Consider the following 20,847-nt stretch of genomic DNA (forward strand, 5'->3'; position numbering starts at 1 on the left):
CATTGTATCATTACCAATTAGTAAAAATCACCCCTTCTTCAGTGCCATGTGAAATTCACAAACCTCTCTCCTGACCTCAGTTTGATTTCAAAGACTGGGGTACATCGGAAGTACATGGGGAGCACTTATTTATAAAACAAAGCAAAAAAACTGGTTATCCAAACCATCTACAAAGAAGGACCCAGAAATCTGTATTTTTAACCAGAACTCGGATAACTAGGTTGATACAAAAGTAATTGAGGTTTTTGCAATTATTTTTAACCTTTTAAGCTGCAGTTACTTTTGCAGCATCCTAACATTGCATTATAATAGATAGCCAGCTCCCTGCTGTTTTGGGCTCCCTTCAGGGTCCGGTGACATCTGGTGCTCCTAATCTCTTTGGCAGGAAAACTATGAGGATCTATAGTGTAGCTTTGGGTATTCTGGGAGGCTGAGTAGATTTACATGTGATGATGTCTGCAAAGCATCTAAATGACAGTGGATGGCATATGATTCAAGGTTCCACTCAACCCAAGCTGGGGATGTGAATTATGAGTGGACTCTGACTATCAGGTCATATTTTATTCCCTGGGCCAAATCCCAAAGTGGCAGAGATGCAGACAGGTCAGGGGAGGTTACAGGAAGCAACACACAAGCCCTGCTCTGCAGAACAGATTTCTGGAGATTTTGTTGGGCACTCCGTGTTACAGGCTCCAGAAATTCAGTTTGTTCAGGTAATTTAGAGAAAAGGGTCAAGATCCAATGATCTGATCCACATTAACTAAACTCACAAAACACTGAAGTGGAAACCAGATGCTGTATAAGAAATAAAATTATTAAAGAGATGAGAAAGTTCATGTTTTCAAGCCAGCACATTCTCCCCCTCTAATACTGTCTGCAAGGGAAGCCAAAGTTATAATAGAAACTTGCTAGACAAGGAGGAACTAGATCCAGAGCAATGGGCCACATGATCTTCACGGCCAGGGTCACTGAGCTGTGATAGTCTGAGGTTCCCAATTATATGACAGAGTTACTCAGAGACCCCTGCTTCCCTGGGAAGTGCTGGAGACACACAGCATATAGAGACATACAATTTTGCTTCAGGTATATTAATATTATTAATTAGACATAAATGTCCTTCATTTCTTTAAGTTTCAGTAGGTTTCCAGAGTCTCTTCTTCATGGTTTTGACTGATACACAGCCTGGCTTTAGATAATTTGTTTTTATAGTTGAATCCCATAGGGTGAGTTTATTTACAATTTTAGGGATATCATACTATGATCCCATTGTATTAAAATACAAACAAAGATGTATTTTCTGCCTTCAGTATTCCTACAGAAGAAAGAGAGAGTTTGAAATGGAAGAATTCAACCAAACTACTGTGATAGAATTTGTCTTACTGGGCCTCTCTGCCCATTCAAAACTAGAGGAAACGTTCTTTGTGCTGATGTACCTGGTGTCAATGTGTCAATGTACCTGGTGATCCTGCTGGGAAACGGGGTCCTCATCCTGGTGACCATCCTTGACTCCCACCTGCACACGCCCATGTACTTCTTCCTGGGGAACCTCTCCTTCCTGGACATCTGCTACACAACCTCCTCAGTCCCCCTTATTCTTGACAGCTTCCTGACCCCCAGGAAAACCATCTCCTTCTCAGCCTGTGCTGTGCAGATGTTTCTCTCCTTTGCCATGGGAGCCACAGAGTGTGTGCTCCTGAGCATGATGGCGTTTGATCGCTATGTGGCCATCTGCAATCCCCTTAGGTACCCTGTGGTCATGAGCAAGGCTGCCTATGTGCCCATGGCTGCCAGCTCCTGGGCGGCTGGCATCACCAACTCTGTAGTTCAGACATCCCTGGCCATGAGGCTGCCCTTCTGTGGGGACAACGTCATCAACCACTTCACCTGTGAGATCCTGGCTGTCCTGAAGTTGGCCTGTGCTGACATCTCCATCAATGTGATCAGTATGGCGGCGGCCAATGTGATCTACCTGGGCATCCCAGTTCTGTTCATCTTTTTCTCCTATGTGTTCATCATTGCTACCATCCTGAGGATCCCCTCAGCTGAGGGGAGGGAAAAGGCCTTCTCCACCTGCTCTGCCCACCTCACAGTCGTGGTCGTCTTCTATGGGACCATCCTCTTCATGTATGGGAAACACAAATCCAAGGACCCACGAGGGGCAGACAAAGAGGACCTTTCAGACCAGCTCATTTCCCTTTTCTACGGGGTGGTGACCCCCATGCTCAACCCCATCATCTACAGCCTGAGGAACAAGGACGTGAAGGCCGCTGTGAGGAACCTGGTGAGTCACGAACACTTCACCCAGTGATGTTTGGAAGATAGATGTCCCTAGAGTTCTGTGCTTCTTGTCTGCTTTCACTCACAAATCTCAGAAGAATGTGTCCTCCAAAGATACATGTGAAGAATGATGACCAGAAAATCAAAATACACATGTAATAGAGAATTTGCCTGTTACTGGACCTATTTAAAACAAACAAACAAAACAATAAAGTGTAAAACCTGATGGGAGCATGACTTGAGGGGATGGAAGTGGAATGCTGCTGAAAACGCAATTCATGATTTTTGTGATTCTCTATCGGGAAAGCCTGAATTCACCTTTGTGAGCAGGTTGCTTCTTGGTTTTGGGAAAAACAGCTTAGTGTACCTTTGTGTTACAGAAAGATCCAAAATCCTACTCTGAAAAGGAGACACTGAAGACAGTGTGGGGCAACACTTTATGACCGAACATTATAGATAATTATGTTTGTTGTAGATTAAATGGCACATCGTCAGATTTTATTTTTCTTGGAGGCAGGGCCGAGACTGGAGATGAGAATGAAGTTGGCTTTTATCCTTTCCCTGAAACTCAGAGGATTTGGGATGATGTAGATTCCATGTAGGGCATTTCCTTTGAGGGCAAGTAAGCTGGATCCTGTACCACATGTGTAGAGGATCTTAGCCTGGGAGCATTCATATCTGGAATTCATTAATTCCATCTGGTTTTAAGTTTCATTTTCCTGCCCTCAGTAAGTATTCTTTAAAGACACAGTCTGGCCCTATCGTCTCAAAAGTTGAAGGGTGGACCTACTGGGGGAGAGCAGAACAGGGTGCTACCGCAGCCTGAAAGAAGCCCAAGTCAGAATGGGGAGACGAAACCAGCAGAAGGTGGAGCGAGGTGGCTGACTGAGGAGAAGTGGACTGAGAAAACTGAAAGGCGGAGCCAGTTCACCACGTACCTAACAAGAGGTCCAGAGGTAAAATGTGTGAGGCTCTCTGTCAGTAGAGACACAAAAAAGGGCAAAGATATTGTCAGGGAGAGAACTTTGAATGTCTCTTTTCCCTTGAGGCAATTAGATGTCCATTTTTTCCTGAGAATCAAAACTTTCCAATGAAAACAAATGCTCTCTGCATGCCTTGTTGAGTGTCCTGGGTTCCTCCTGCCTGAGACATGGTCAGCAACTCTCTTTGGCCCCACAGCACGCCCCTGCCCATACCGAGCAGAAATGATACTGGTCACTGCCTGTGTAACCCTTAAGTTGTCTCAGGCTATACAAGCGAGCACATGGGGTATGTTCAACATCTCGAAGACAGTCGTATCTGTCCCACCCTGATGTCAATTTACCTTTCTCTTTTGAGCATGGAGCCCACCTATGCCCTGTTTAGCTCACTATAGAGAGTATGACATTAACTCAGGAATAAATTCTAACCTTTACAAGTCAAGAATTGACTTAAAAATGAAACACACCTGCAGAGAAAAATTCCTTTTGGACATACTTCATTTCACTCGTTTTGACTTGGAGAACTGTACCTCGTTCCCACTCAGATCTTTCTACAGGACTGAAGGAGGTGTTCCTCCAGTTGCTGAAAGTACTGCCAGCAGACAGCCTTCAGCTGTCAGTCATCTTCAGGAATTAGCTAAAGAAGGCTCTTAGCTGAAGAGAGCTGACTCACCCAACATCACACCCCCTTCCTCAGGGCAGCCCATATCCAATAACCGATTGGTGAAGAGATATAAACATCTTGCCCCCACTACGGACAATTCTGAAGGGCTATCCTAGTGCCAGAGTTCCCCGTGGGGTTGACTAATGCCTTTGTTGAGATTGCATCACAGCCCAACATCTCCCTCTGCTCAATCCTGCTTCCTATCCTCCCTTCCAGTATTGATCCCAGTATTGATCTCCCAGGGTTGATCTCAAAAGACCTCCCTAAGAGCCTTCCTGCACCCCAATCTCCATCTCAGAGGCTGCTTCTCAGCAAACTCAAACTGTGACACCATGCAAACGCCAATGCTCAAGTAACACATGTGTTCTATTTTCATAAACTGTGGACTATGGCTATACTTAGCAAAAGTCATGCAGAATAGCTGAGGGAGGCACTATCGTGTTGTGTTAGCATCAGAAGCTTTGGAACCAGACCTTGGTTAGATTCCAGCTCCCCTATTTATCATGGTTGTAAACTTAGTTTGTTTTACACTCTAGAGAATTTCTCTGAAATCTGCCTATCAACCCCACCCAGCCCACCTCCCTAGTTCAATGTTTATCAATCTTTTTCTTACCATGAAACTCATAGAAAATAATGGGATTTGTATGGCACCCTGAATGAGTCCACTAATGGATGAAGTCATTCACCTGGGGGCTTAGTTCACTGCCTGTCCTCCTTAGTGATCCCTGGGGGACTCTGAGCTTGGCATATCTGGAGCCTGTAGCATACTAGCTAGAAAGAGTGTCTCGTCCCTTAGCACCTGCTGAGAGGACAGTCATACCTCTTCTCCTGGCCACAGATGATTAGACTCTTGACAAAAACTGTATTCATCTTATTTTCTCTCCAAGGAATTTGAAATCTGGATGTAGAGACCCTTGTTAGTTGGCATAGGGCTCTTGAACAGAGAGGCCACATAAATCCAGGACTGATGTGGCCATGTGCCTTGTAAGACAGAGAAAAGTGGTCCACAAAGAGATAACAAACCAAATGCATAAAGAGAACTATACCCATGTGAAAATCCAAGGGGTTAAGGAGAAGAAGGGAGACATCAGAGTGATAATGTTTTGAAGGCTGGACTAGTGGTCATTTCCATAGCAGATCTGATAGTAACAAATCCTAAGGCAGAAACTAGGAAAGCTGAGCAACACCAGATTTCCAGCACAGAAGAACTCACTGTATTCGGTCCCTCTGAGACCAGGGTAGAGAGGGATGCTGCTACAAGAAGGAGGATTAGGTGAAAGTATATTAAAAAACGCAATCCCTACACCGCATCCCTCATGATGTTGGTCAACTGTCCCTTACCTACCGCAACGAGAGGTTTATTCTCTGCAGAGGATAAAATAATGGCTCCCTGGACTGAGGAACAACAGGTACAGTTGAGAGCATGGGCATTGTATGCTTCCAGGGAGGAAAACAACTATCATTACAAAGGATCGAGAATTAGAGAGCCAGCAGCTTTGCGCCAGCAGCACAAATTCTGAAGGAAGATGATTTCCAATAAGTACCTACCACACTGTGAAGGTTAATTTTATGTGTCAACTTGACTGGGCCATAGGATGGCCAGATATTTGCTCAGGACGCTATTCAGGGTGTGTCTGTGAGGGTGTTTCCTGATGAGATGAACACATAAACTGGTCGACTGAGTAAAACAGATTGCCCTCCCCAATGTGGGTGGACCTTATCCAATCAGCTGAAGGCCTAAAAAAGAACTCCTTTCTCCTGCCTACCTTTGAGCTGGGACATTGGTTTTCTCCCTGACATTCTTCCCTGTACTTGCCTTATCTTGACCATACACTGATAAAATTCCCTCTTCTCTCTCCATGCCTTGCTGTTTGGGTTAGCTGAGGACACTCATTTCACCTCACATTAATATTCTACTCTGACCTGTCCCTAAGCGTGGGAAATGGGCCATAGTGAGAGCTTAGCAGAAAACATAAAGCAACCCATTTCCTCTGGTGGTATTTGTGCCAGATACCTGGTTCCTGGCCACAGTACAGCTGCACCTGGCTTCTCCAGAAGGGCTAAAACTGTCTGCTTACATTCTCAAGTGAGTCTTCCACCAGAGAGTGGCCATTTTTCCCCTTACATAAAAAAAGCTAGATTTTGGGGCCGGCCGGGTGGCTCAGGCGGTTAGAGCTCCATGCTCCTAACTCCGAAGGCTGCTGGTTCGATTCCCACATGGGCCAGTGGGCTCTCAACCACAAGGTTGCCTGTTCAGCTCCTCAAGTCCTGCAAGGGATGGTGGGCTCTGCCCCCTGCATCTAAGATTGAACAAGGCACCTTGAACTGAGCTGCCGCTGAGCTCCCGGATGGCTCAGTTGGTTGGAATGCATCCTCTCAACCACAAGGTTGCCAGTTCGACTCCCACAAGGAATGGTGGGCTGTGCCCCCTGCAACTAGAAAACGGGAACTGGACCTGGAGCTGAGCTGCGCCCTCCACAACTAAGACTGAAAGGACAACAAGTTGAAGCTGAACGGCACCCTCCACAACTAAGATTGAAAGGACAACAACTTGACTTGGAAAAAAAAAAGGCCTGGAAGTACACACTGTTCCCCAATAAAGTCCTGTTCCCCTTCCCCAATAAAATCTTAAAAAAAATAAATAAATAAATAAATAAAAATAAAAATAAAAATAAAAAAGCTAGATTTGTAATTGTTATTCAATTTTACAAAGCAGAACATGCATTGTACACTGATACATTTGTAAATGGTAAAACTATGAGGGAAATCAAGAGAATGTATATTTGCTTTCTATTGCTGCATAACAAACTACCACAAAATTAGCTTTAAATAACATCTGATTATTACCTAACAGTTCTGTAAGTGAGAAGTCTGGGTGGGCTCGGAGAAAAAATCCACTTCTGAGCTTATTTAGATTGTTAGCATGATTCAGTTTGTTTGTTTGTTTGTTTGTTTGTTTTTGGTTGGGGGGGGAGTTGTTGGCAGACTAAGGTTCTGGTTTCCTTGCTGGCTATTGGCAGGGGTCATTCTCAGCTTCTTGTGGCAGTTTTCTGGTCCTTGCTGTGGTTCCCTCCATCCTTAATCTCAGAAATGACATGTGGAATACTTCCCATTTTTGAATCTGACTTCTTTTGCTACTAGTCAGGGAAAACACTCTGCTTTTTAACAGCTAACCTGATTGGGTCTGGCCCAACTGACTTGGGACTTTAATTATATTGATAAAATCCCTTCATGGCAGCACCTAGGTTAGTGTTTGACTGAATCACCTGAGCACAGGGACATGGGGTGAGATGGGGATTGTTAAGTTCTTCCTAGAATAAAATGACTTCCATGAAAGTCAGAATAGTGGTCACTTCTGGAAGAGAGGGAAGAAGGGACTATAATTGAGGTGAGAAATAAGAGGGGATTCTAAGGTACTGGAACATTCTAATTCTTAACCCGTTGTGGTACATGGTGTATATGTTATTACTTTCCCTTAAATATTACACACATACTTTTTACATATTTCTATATGTATATATCACAGAAAGAAAAGAATCAATGCAAGGCATAATGACTTACGACCACGAATGTGGCATATATTTGATTCTAAGATTTTTAGAAGCCAATGAACATGGTAGACATGTCTGAAGGGAGTGGGAGGAATCACCCAAGTCTTATTTTCCTGACACTAGGCAGGCTCCTCTTGGACACCAAGAACATCTGTGGAATAAGATCTCAACATATGTGCCACCCGTCAACCCTAGGCTTAGTAATGAGAAGGGGAAACTAGAATGTGGTTAAGAAACTATAGCATTCAGAAAACAGTGGTCCTGGGTTAAGATGTTTCCGTGCTGCCTGGGTGGTCACAGCTCTCAGTTTGGATCCTGGAAGTGGAGGTTACCAGATGCCAATGGTAAACCAGCCATGCTTTCACAGAAGCACAGATAAAGGATATTCATACACACACACACACACACACACACGAAAGACTTCTAATAGGACATCGATTCTGTGATCAACAGGCCTTTTCCAAGTTCAATGCTGCATTGAAACTTTCCTGGCAGGAGCCCAGACCAGACTCATGCCCTCCCAATGCCCTTGTATGGGTTGGCCTGTGGTAGGAGCTCAGAATCTATTTGGTGGGATCCAGACAAGGGGGGACCTTCTAGGTCACTTGCTTCTTTCCAACCCTAAGATCCTGAATTTGGAAATGGCCAAGGGTACTGAGCTACAAGGATTTGTCCAGTGTAGTGGGTTTCACAATCTAGTAGGTCTACCATGGGCTCTGGGTGAGAAATCTCATTGATTGGGAGTTGATGTGAATTCTGGCAAGAGCAGAATGACCCTTCTTCACTGGTGCTTTCAATTGCTCAGCAGAATGGGCACAAAGGGATGGAGGGGGAAGGAAGTATTTCTGGAGGGACTTTAGAATAATTGGATCTTGGGGACATACTCCCAAATGTATAACATATCTAAACTTTGTCACTTCAATTTATAAACTTTAAATTGCTTCCGGGACTAGTATAATCCCAATAGCTGGGTGGGATTTAAATGGCTTCATATATGCAATGGATGGTCCTTTGTGGATTGTACCCAAACACAGAACAAAGACAAGAAAACTTAGCTTTCAGGCTTTAACTTCTCTGGCTGCTACTTCACACTAGATTGGCTATTTTCATCCTCTGGACTATTCCCAGACCACAGAGAAGTGATTTTCTTTATCAACTTGTTTACCAAAAAGGTAAGAGAACACTTTTAAAAGAATGTGTACACTCTTGTGGTCCCAGCCCAGTTGATGGCTTCATCTCTTGTGAGTAAATGGCATGGGGGGAACGTGAAGGAACCAGAAAAGGACATTTCAATGGTATGACAGAAAGTCCAAGAATGAGAAGTTCATGAGATCATTTAGTCCCTAGCATGGAATGCCTCTAAAAAGAATCTATTCCGAAGTGAGTATTAGGGAAATGAGGCCCAGAGAGGAAATGGGACTTAACAATTCCCACACATTGAGTGATGGGCAAAGGCCCATTCTTCCGGTAGTAAGTGCTCTGAAGGAGTCCAGCAGGCAAGTAAGGGAACGAATGAATGGCTCAGGGGCCTGTAGAATGTCAGACAAAACTATGAAAGAGGAAGAAAGTCATATACAAAAGTGCATGGAGAGGGGAATGGTTGGGAATTGATGATGAAGAAAACCAGTTACTTCCACCAGACCTATGCCCCAAAGGGAAAAAAACAAACACACAAATGGAGTATAACAGTTCTCACAAAACTGATTAAAATGAATCAGTCACACATGGTATAACTTGAATTAAATGTGTGATGCCCATCTTGAATGTGATTAGGAATACTAAATCCAATCGGGTGACATTTTAAATATTTCTATGGGGTGGCCAACTGTCACAAGTAGATTTTTATCAAATTCTCTGTGTTTTACTTAGAACACAGAGAATCACACACATTTCCAAAACTGTTCTCTAGCTGTCCAGTGAGATGAATTTTCTTACTGGCTTTCTGGTCACATCAGGCATCAGAGAAGCATGCAGCCGGCTTCCTGAGTTCCGCAGGTGACAGAACATATACACCATGGACAGGTCCAATCGGACCACCCCTATGATGGGGTTCATTCTCCTGGGCCTCTCAGCCCAACCGAAGCTGGAGAAAACTTTCTTTGTGCTCATCCTGCTGATGTACCTGGTGATCCTGCTGGGAAACGGGGTCCTCATCCTGGTGACCATCCTTGACTCCCGCCTGCACAAGCCCATGTACTTCTTCCTGGGGAACCTCTCCTTCCTGGACATCTGCTACACAACCTCCTCAGTCCCCCTTATTCTTGACAGCTTCCTGACCCCCAGGAAAACCATCTCCTTCTCAGCCTGTGCTGTGCAGATGTTTCTCTCCTTTGCCATGGGAGCCACAGAGTGTGTGCTCCTGAGCATGATGGCGTTTGATCGCTATGTGGCCATCTGCAATCCCCTTAGGTACCCTGTGGTCATGAGCAAGGCTGCCTATGTGCCCATGGCTGCCAGCTCCTGGGCGGCTGGCATCACCAACTCAGTAGTTCAGACATCCCAGGCCATGAGGCTGCCCTTCTGTGGGGACAACGTCATCAACCACTTCACCTGTGAGATCCTGGCTGTCCTGAAGTTGGCCTGTGCTGACATCTCCATCAATGTGATCAGTATGGCGGCGGCCAATGTGATCTACCTGGGCATCCCAGTTCTGTTCATCTTTTTCTCCTATGTGTTCATCATTGCTACCATCCTGAGGATCCCCTCAGCTGAGGGGAGGAAAAAGGCCTTCTCCACCTGCTCTGCCCACCTCACGGTCGTGGTCGTCTTCTATGGGACCATCCTCTTTATGTATGGGAAACCCAAATCCAAGGACCCACAAGGGGCAGACAAAGAGGACCTTTCAGACCAGCTCATTTCCCTTTTCTATGGGGTGGTGACCCCCATGCTCAACCCCATCATCTACAGCCTGAGGAACAAGGACGTGAAGGCTGCTGTGAGGAACCTGGTGAGTCAGAAACACTTCACCCAGTGATGGTGGAAGAGTCCTGATGGTTCTCTGCTCCCTAGTTGCTCTCACCTGAGAATCTTAGAGGATAAGATGAAGGGCCAACTTCATCAAAATTTACATAGGTAAATCTGATTACAGAGAAAGGCTCTGTGTGAACAGGAAACATTTAATGGGATTTTTTCATCTCAGTCTACAAGCAATTCTACAAAAGCATATTTCTGTTGGTAAAGCCTTATAGTTTTCTATCTCTGTGATGCATATGAAACAAACTGATGTCAAGGAGAAGTAACTGTTCAAGTTTTATTTTTTAATATGAAAAGCTCTAGTCTGTAGATCTGTAATTCAATTTCTCCTTGGCTTCTTCCTTTGAATATATTTGAATGGATCTTTACTTTTATGTTACCTTTCAACTCTTCCTTCTCCATGTTAAATAATAGTAATATTTATATGTTTATCCTCATTGTTTCTTTCTCCATATTGTCACATTAATTCTTAAAACTGTTCCCTGAATCGTTCTCTCCCTATATCTTAATCCCTTTCCTTTCTTAATCAAGGTCCCCACCAGAACATTATTCACACTGTTAGAGCATAGAAAGAAGTGAGTAAGATGTGGCAAAACTGCTTAAAGGGTCAAAGGCTCAGCTTCTTGTCTTTTCCATTTTGAAACACTATTCATCTTCTGGATTCTGTCCCTAGGTACACTGGCCTCCTGTGGGTCATCAAAGTAATGTGAAAACTGATATGTTTCAACAAAGATCAAATAAATTCTATTAACCACCTGACTTTTTTTGACCAAGCATGCCACCAAGTGGCGACTGACTATCACTTGCTTTCTACCTAAGAATCCCCAAAGCCACACAGAGATCAGAAGGAGGAGGTAATATTCACCAGGAGACATCTAAGAATCACTCACATGACTGGTGAGGAATTCCAAGCCAGCTCTCAATAGTAATCAATCTAAAAGTTCAGGGAAAAGAATGAGCAGGGTGAAAAATCTCTGATATTTGATATGAACTTTTAATCCAATAGAGAGAAAACAAACTACCAACAAAAATAAACAGCCTTTGCTGGAAAAGAGTTATTGCAGGAAGATGGTAAAAATGTTAAAGAAAATTCTCAGTAATTGTCTCAACGAAATTCAAGAGGCTATTGAATCAGTAAAACAAGGACATTCTCTACAAAGAGGGGTTAGGAGAAAAGATGACTAGACGATAACATTTTCTTAGGGAAAAAAACTGTATTATTAATCAGATAAATTTCGGTAAAAATATTTAAAAGTAGGTAAGGCAAATCCTAAAATTGAATTTTAAAATTGAAAATAGCTTAAATTGCTCTCCTAGACTTCAGAGAAAAAAACACAACAAGATTTAAGTCATTTAGAAAAGATGAGAGTCATAGAAGATACAGCAGGGAGATCCATTATGGAAATCATGGGGTGGGGGGAACAGAGCATATGAAAGAAAAATAATAAACAGGAAAAAACATTCATTTCACTGAACATGTGTTTTAGATATTTTGTTCATAAAAGTTTCATCAATCACCTGGTAAGAACTGTGGCAGAAGACCTACCTATGGAGATCCAAGGATGAGTTTTGATATATGCTAAAACAATTCTATAGACTTTTCCACAGAAGAAAAGCAGATCACCTGACAGGGAATGAGAACCTGACTGCCATTGTCCTGCTTCTTTGCAGCCCTAAATGTAGAAGTCATTGGAACAAGGTTTACAGAGTGCTGACAAATGGCTTGTGAATCCGGAATTCTACACACAGCTGACTATTGCACAGACATGAGGGTTAAAAAAACACTCACTGTCATGTGAAAGCACAGAAATCACACACCCCTATAATCTCTTTCTGGAAAAGAAATTTTATTTAGAAAGTTCTCTGCACAAGTAAATAATTGAAAGAATGTGATACACATGGTATGTAAGAGGCAGTAGAGAATAATGAAATGCATCTAAGACCAATACATTCTAATTATAATAATTCTGGATACCAAATTTGCAACGATTAATTCATAGAGGAATTATTAGAAAACGCATAGAGGTACACAGTGACAACAAAGCAATGGTATAACTCCAGTTACAATTGTAGATGACTTCATCAAACTGGGAGGTTGAATGCCTTAAAGCTGGTTCAATATTCAAGGATCAGTCAATGCAATCTACTATATTAATAGGCATCAAGTGAAGTTTATTAATAGGGATCACATCAAGTGAAGCAGGAAAAGCATCCATTGATGATAAAAATTTTCAGCATTGAATTGGAGGTCCCAGCCGTGCAGTAGGGCAAGAAAAAGAGACAGCAAGTCTAATATTTTTGAAAGAAGAAGAAAACTGTCATTATTCACAGATGTTATCATTGTCTACTATGTAGAAAATCTAAAATAATTTAGAAATATAAGTATTAAAAGGAGTTTAGCAAGTTCCCTAGACACTAAATCAATATACAAAAAAACTATTGTATTTTTATATCCCAGCAACAGATTATGAGATATTTTTAAAGATACTGAGAAATATAAATATGTATTTATATACAATATAAATACCACCATACAGGGTTAAATCTCGCAAAAAGAACTCCAAGATCTTTATGCATAAAATTATAAATTAAAAAATGAATAATAAAGAGAAAAATATTTCCCATTCATGGGTTGGAGAACTCAATATTACAGAGATATAAAAGTTCTTGGGAAGTCCTGAATTGATCTATAGATTCAATGTAATCCCAACTGTTAAATCCCAAAAAGAATTATTGTAGAATTTAAGAAGCTGGTTTAATAATTCATGTGAAAGAACAAAAGATCAAGAACAGCCATGACATATTTGAAGAAGTATTGGACAGGGATAAACAGATTTACCCTATAAGGAACCAAAACATAATATAAAGCAACATTAATTAGGGCGGTATAGCATTGACACAGGAATAGACAAAAAAGAAAAAATAATAGAAAAGAATGGAGATCTCAGAAATAGACCCATTCATGTTTAGAGACTTGACATATGACAGAGATGGAATAGCAGATCGGCGGAAAAAGGATAGGTTGAAAACACAACTACCGTAGGACAATCGGGAATACGTATGTGTGTAGCAGGAGGAATGTATAAAAATATTTATAGCAGCACTGAGCTGGAAAGCAACCTAATTATTCATCAAAACAGAATGTGTAAATAAACTGTGCTACATCATATAACGGAATTTAGCAATACAAATTAATGAATTTAGCTACACTCATAAACATGAATAAATGTCACCAACACGATGTTGAATGAAGAAACAAGTCAAAAAAAAACATTTACAAATGACGTGATTTACAGAGTTTCCAAAGAGGGAAACCTAAACTATACTGTTTAAGGATGCAAAAATGTTTCATAGGTGATAAAATTCAAGAAAAGCAAGGAAATAATTATAACTTAAATCAGGAGTGCGATAATCTCTGGGAGGAGAGAGAGGGGACTAGAAGTGGGAATGAATACCCAGGAAGCCTCAAACATACTTGGATTGTTCTGTTTCTGAAATTAGGTGATAATTACTTTATTATTCTTTAAATTCAAAATATTAATATGTGTTTTATATACTTTGATATGCATTTATATGTATGCATACTATATTTCACATTTTAAATGACTTTCAGTATCAAGTTTTAAATACAACAATGCAATGTCACTTTCTACCTATCAGATTGGCAAAGACCAAAAAGTCTTTGGACCAACATACTGTGTTGGCAGAGTGTGGGAAAACAGACCTTCTCAAACAGTAATAACAGGAATGTGTAAATTTGTCAGTATCAATCAAAATTACAAATGTACATAAAACACATACATTTTACCACATGCGCTAAATCATAAGTATGCAAGGGTATTTGTTGTAGCATTGATTGTGATAGCATAGGATTGTAAAATGTAAATGTCCATCAATATCAGATCAGTTAATTAAATGATGGTACATCCTTACAATGGAATATGTATATGCAGCCATTTAAAAGAATCAGGCAGCACTATATTTTTTTCCAAAAAAACTTTCTAAGGTACATTAAGTGACGAAGGCGAGATATTGAAACAGCGTGTATTTGTGTTAAATTTGTCTCCAAAATACTTGCTAGTATACGCATAGAACATCTCTGGGGGAAAAAAATAGCAGACAAGAAATTGCTAACATTGTTTGCCTCAAGGGAGAATTACTGAGTGACTGGAAATAGAGACTTAATTTTTATTATATTCTCATCTATACCTTTTAAATTTTGATCCAAGTGTAATACCTGCTACTAATGATGATGATGATTATAATAGTGATGATGATGACAGAGAGAGTCAGATGTGTTGAGACTGAAATCCCAGCTCTGCCATTCACAAAACAAGTGGTTTTTGGTAAATTGCTTAAGTTTTGAAAGTCGGTTACCTCAAATACAAAAATAGAGAGAAAACAATACAATCACCCAGTGGATACTCAATACACATGCATTGCGGGATTTCATTGAACTTGTGTCAGTGTTTGTTGCAGTGACTGGCACATGGGGGCAGCTCAGTGAACGCAGCTAATTCTGCTACTGTCATAGACATCTGTCCTGCCTCCCAACTCTGGAAATCTAGGACTTCAACTTAGGACAATTGCTCTGTCCCTGAAGCGAGCACTGGCTTCTCCGAGACCCCAAGGAAAGCTCAGGAGGAAACCGACATCTGCTGTGCACTCCTCCTCTCCTCCATTCGGCCAAGTCCCAGTCACTGCCTGTCATTGGGAGGAAGCAATGTGGCCCCTGGAGCCGCCAGATATACTGAGGGCCTGCATCCCGTGCACACTTCACATTCCAGACATTAAATTGCTTCTGGGATTGGCAGAGTCTCTGTTGGCATCCGTCGCTGCTGCTTGAGGACTCCCTTCACTGCTGGGGAAAAATGTACCCTTGGGACTTCTGGGCCTCAGACCATGATGACAGGTTCCCTACATGAAGAGTCTGTAGCTGAGATACCCAGGGCTCAGCTGACACAGCCGGAAGGAGGGACATGAGAGAAAGGCCTACAAGAGGCTCTTCCCATAAGGATTTAGGAGGAAAAAGAAGAGGGTCCCCAAGGTAAAAAGAAGTCAGGCAGGGGAGTGTCCGGGCCTTCCTCTGGCGTCCAGATTCTGGTTTGGGGCTCAGTGAGACGTTGAGAATCATGTCTGGGATCAAGGGTCTCAGAGAAGTGGCCACAAGCAGAATGTGGGTGGGGAGAGCTGGGCTGTGGCCATGCCTTCTGCAGAGCAATTCCTGAAGATGGGCTTTCCTCCTTACCCCACCTGTGCTCCTGCAGCTGGTGCTGGAGCAGGGAGGAGCAGCTGACAGTAAGCTCCAGGGCTCGCCATCGACCAAGGCCCTGCCCTGACATTGCTGCTCCATCCTCTCATGAAACACACATTCCGGAGCCTAGGCAGGATTTCCACCCCATCCTGCAGAACGTTCTCATAAGAATGGGCCTTCCTCAGGGTCAGAGTCAGGGGGTGAGCAGACTCAAGCCCTGTCCATCTAATTCCTAGTCTGTGGAAGTTTTTCTTACTTTCCTTCCATAAAGGTTAAGCTTTCCCCCCCTGAATACAAAGTAATTTGTGCCCATTGTATGAGAAAGTTTGATACTACTAAAGAAGTACAGAGAAGAATCCCTCCCCTATTGATTTTGCTATATCTTCCCAGTCACTTTTATCCACATATAGTATATCATTTACCTAACTGAGATCATAACTGTGTGTACAGTTTTGTATTCTTTTTCATTTATCATAGTAGTATATTAATATAGTGCAGAAATTATAAATGTAACTTTAATGTCTGCCTAATATCCCATTATATGAAATGGCATCATTTATTTAGACATTTATTAGACAGTTATTTTGTTTCCTATTTTCACCCACAAATACTGCTGTGATGAATGCCTTCACAAAGAATTATTGGTCCTCCACTCTCCTTGATTCTTTAGAATTTTTTCCCAGAGTTGAAACTTGTGAGTCAATGGTTATGCAGGTTTTTGGGGTTTTCCTTTTTCTAGGTAAGCTGCTCTCCAGAAAGGCTGTTTTAGAGTGTGTGGGGCTCTTTTGACTATACTGTGTTCCATTTATCAGTTGCCTGCTGGCTCTAGAAGGTAGGGATGAGACCACAAGCAAGGCCTGGCCCTTGTGACAAGCCAAGGTGATGTACCTGGCGTCCCTTCCTCCTTTTGTTTTCCCTGGCTCTTTGTTTTCTCCCATGCTGAGTCCTCTCTAGAGACACAGCCTCTTTCCTGCTGAGCATTCCTTGATGGGAAACCAAGAATTCAGATCTTTCCAACACCCCCCCCCCCAAACGAGTGGGCTGCCACCTTCACCAAGGACTGCACCGTGACTGCTGGGACAGCACCATGGCGTCCATGACAGAGTTGGGATTCCCTGGGAAGCACCTGATTCAGCCTTCTTGTGATCCATGCGGGGAAACTGAGACCTAGGGAGGAGAAGGGACTTGCTCAAGTTACACAGAATAGACATGTCACAGGCTGGAGCCTGTCTCACAGGCCTGGATGCTGCACCGTCTTCCTGGCTGTTCAGTTCATTCTAATTGAACCAACTTTTTTATTCAGCAACTTTTACATGACAGGCAGTGAGACTTCCATGGATGCACCTCTCATGTGGGTCAAATCCTATGCACATACTCATACACCACACTGTTCCTGGGCAGAAGCTTCTATGTACACGGATTTATCTGATAGGAGTGGACAGGATGGGTTCTCTAACAGTCACTATTGAGTCTTGTTTATGATATTGACTGTAATGTTTTCTTTTCATTTTCTGGAGAAGCTGGGAAAGCCACTGGGAGGAATGTGAGATAAGCTGGGGCAGAAGTTCACGGGGGAGCACCCAGAGTGGGCCTGCACTGAGCAGACAGGAACACCCCCATGTGCTGTATTGAGGGACACAGTACATGAGGGTGATACAATGAACCCCTGACTGCATAATGGGGAGACCTCTACTGGGTTAGATCAATCGTTCTCTGCTGGGCACAATTTTGCACCTCCCTTTTCTTCCTAGAAACATTTAGCAGTGTGTGGAGACATTTTTTTTGTTACAACTCAGGGAGAAGGTGCTCGTGGCAGCTGGTGGGCAAAGGCCAGGGATGCAGCTAAATATCCTACAATGCAGAGGACAGCCCCACACAACAAAGAATTCTGCAGCCCAAAACGTTAACAGTGCCAAGGTTGAGAAACCTTGAATTCAATTGAGGGCAGGAGATACAGTGCCTGACAACACATCTGACATAAATGAGTGAAGTCAGCGTGTACTGGACAGACAATGAGACAAGTCAGAGAATACACACACATTGAGCTGATATGGAGAGACAAAATCTTTTAAAGACTTGTGCACCACAATAGGCAGTTATTTAATGGAAAAAAGTCCAAATGGGGGCTTGCAATCCAACCCCAGCTTTACCATTCAATCCCACATAGCAAAATCATTAGCTCCTCTGAGTTTTGGTTACTTCATCTATAAAACTTGAACAAGAGTAACTTTTCCATGGGGTGTTTCAAAAATTATGGCACAGAGTAGATGCTCATTAATATCAACCCCTCATCTTACATCATCCACCCACTCCTACACACACACACACACACACACACACACCAGCACCACCAGCACCACCACAGTTAAGAAGGAGCTATAGAAATATTATCAATGAGGACTCTGAATTTAGAGTCTGCGCAATTGCAGGTAAGAGACTAGAAATCCTCTACACAAAGGCATATAGATCTTCCTCTAATCTAGCCACTTATGTGGAACACAAGAATGGGGTCAGAGAGCCAGAACACTACACAAGAATAAAATATAAATATAAAAGGACAAAGAAAAAAACATTCCTTAGTCACCCTTGGCTAAGAGTTTCACCAATATCTTAATGAGATGAATTAAAAGTTAATGCCATATACCCTACTATTTTATAATTGTGGTTAGTGTGGTTATTAATAATTGAGTTAACTGGTCAGTAAGCTGCATAGTTGTCATCACAGTGGGTTCAGTCACTCCAATTAATCCTTGTATTGATTTCATAAAGTTCATCCCCACATGGGGACCTCCCCATATATTGCTATCAATCCATATCTAAAAGAGGCAGATTCCAGTTCTGACGATGGTCGAGTCTGCGTGTCTGATGGCAGGCAGACTGAAGAAGTAATCCTCTTCATGACTGAACATTTTTCAAGGCTTATTTCTGTCTGGATGTGGATTAACACTTTTATACAAATTCCTTCCAAATGTAATCAAAATTTAAAGAGGCTTGAAAATTTGCTAGCTCTAAAGAGTTGAATTGGCTTGGGGATTTACCTCTCTAAGAAAGCTCAAATTAAATAAAATGTCTATACAATTGCATTAAAGAGAAATAATTCATAGCATTTTCCAGGTGTTCATCATAATGCAGAGGAAATGCCCTCCCTGACAGCGGATGAGCTCTGCTGTGTTCAAGGCCTATCTTTGTAAGCTCTGTTCCAGCTCCGACCATCTCTGCTCTAAGACTTAATGACACCTCTACTGTCTCTTTCAGTTATTTTTCTCTTACAGACACATATGCTCTCTTACTATGTAGCAGGGACTTGACTGTAAACCAAAGGCCTGGCACGTTTCTCAAGAAAGGCTGATGTGCTCATTTGTACTTTGTTGGTGACAGAGGGGAGATCATATGGAAAAAGCCAATCAGACCTCCCCAGAGTGGGGTTCATTCTCCTGGGTCTCTCTGCCCAACTGAAGCTGGAGAAAACCTTCTTTGTGCTCATCCTGCTGAAGTACCTGGTGATCCTGCTGGGCAACGGGGTCCTCATCCTGGTGGCCATCCTTGACTCCCGCCTGCACACGCCCATGTACTTCTTCCTGGGGAACCTCTCCTTCATCTGCTACACAACCTCCTCAGTCCCCCTCGTTCTTGAGAGCTTCCTGACCCCCAGGAAAACCATCTCCTTCTCAGCCTGAGAAAACAAATGTTCCTCTTTTCCCATGGCAAGGATAGAGTGTGTGCTCCTGAGTGTGAGGGCATTTGATCGCTATGTGGCCATCTGCAATCCCATTAGGTACCCTGTGGTCAAAGGCTGCCTATGTGCCCATGGCTGCCAGCTCCTGGGCTATTGGTGGTGCTGCTTCTGTGGTATACACATCCATGACAATTCAGCTGCCCTTCTGTGGTGACAACGTCATCAACCACTTCACCTGTGAGATCCTGGCTGTCCTGAAGTTGGCCTGTGCTGACATCTCCATCAATGTGATCAGTATGGCGGCGGCCAATGTGATCTTCCTGGGCATCCCAGTTCTGTTCATCTCTTTCTCCTATGTGTTCATCATTGCTCAGCTGAGGGGAGGGAAAAGGCCTTTTTCACCTGCTCTGCCCACCTTACAGGTGTTGTCATCTTCTACGGAACTTTATTTTTCATGTATGGGAAGCCCAAGCCTAAGGACCCCATGGAGACAGACAAACAGGACTTTTCAGGGAAGCTCATCCTCCTCTTCTGTGGGGTGGTAACCCTCATGCTCAACCCCATCATCTATAGCCTGAGGAACAAGGATGCAAAAGCTGCTGTGAGGAAACTTGTGGCTCAGATACACTTCAACCAGTGATGTAGGAAGGGTCCTCTGTTGTTCTCACCCCCATGGAAAAAATGACTTTCAATCATTATAGCTTCCATTCAATAGCCAAGCCAAGTTAACTGGAATGGTCTGTCACCCCTAAGTCTGTTTTCAGGGAATGTTTAACTTTTCAGAGTGTATATACTGAACTTTGGCCATATGTCTGACAGCTTCAACAGATACCAGACAATAATACCCTAATTGAATGTATGAAGACATTCTGAACACATGCCAAAATCAAGGCGACAGGAACCATTAGAGAAAGTTAAACATCCCGTATTGTGTCTAAGCTCAGGGAAGTGAGACAGCTCTCACACTAACTTTGCCACCTCTATTGGACTCTCCAGGAGAGTCTGAGGAACACAAAAGAAACTTTCATTTTGGGCTTTTGTTTATTTAATTCAGTTTGCCCAGAGTGCTAAGAAGAAACAAGGACAAGTTCTCCACGTAGAGAGTTTTGGGTGAGAAGAATCTATTTTGATAAACTGAATTTCTTTTTAGCTATGAGAAAATTGAAGTTACTTTTTCTTAATGCATTGCATATTATGAAACACTGCTAGTAAATTAGATTCAAGAAGGGGTATAGTTTAAAATTGATATTCATCACTTATAGCGGCTCCCAATAGAAAAGCTGGTATTCTGTTAGCTAATAACTTACATTCTGAAAAGAAAAAAAAAACAGATGATAGGAAAGATGAAAGGAAGGAAAGAAGGAAGGGAGGAAGGAGGTAGGAAGGAAGGAAGGGAGGGAGGGAGGGAGCGAGGGAGGGAGGGAGGGAGGGAGGGATGGAGGAAGAGAGGGAAGGAGAGAGAGAGGGAGAGG

General features: G+C 42.7%; 1 protein-coding gene and 2 pseudogenes across 1 annotated transcript; all 3 read left to right on the plus strand.

Moving 5' to 3' along the window:
• The first annotated feature begins 1,337 nt into the window (after positions 1 to 1,337).
• Positions 1,338 to 2,308, plus strand: LOC109446149 (olfactory receptor 13C7-like; annotated as a pseudogene).
• A 7,178-nt stretch (positions 2,309 to 9,486) lies between these two features.
• On the plus strand, positions 9,487 to 10,446 carry LOC141571352 (olfactory receptor 13C7-like). The gene has a single exon (XM_074331584.2). It carries the CDS (start codon positions 9,487 to 9,489, stop codon positions 10,444 to 10,446), a length of 960 nt encoding a protein of 319 aa, XP_074187685.2.
• Positions 10,447 to 18,944: 8,498 nt separating this feature from the next.
• On the plus strand, positions 18,945 to 20,015 carry LOC109446152 (olfactory receptor 2S2-like; annotated as a pseudogene).
• The last annotated feature ends 832 nt before the right edge of the window (positions 20,016 to 20,847 follow it).

The sequence above is a fragment of the Rhinolophus sinicus genome, chromosome 16 (genome assembly GCF_057876585.1).
Source record: "Rhinolophus sinicus isolate RSI-liver-muscle chromosome 16, RSI-T2T, whole genome shotgun sequence".
NCBI lineage: Eukaryota > Metazoa > Chordata > Mammalia > Chiroptera > Rhinolophidae > Rhinolophus > Rhinolophus sinicus.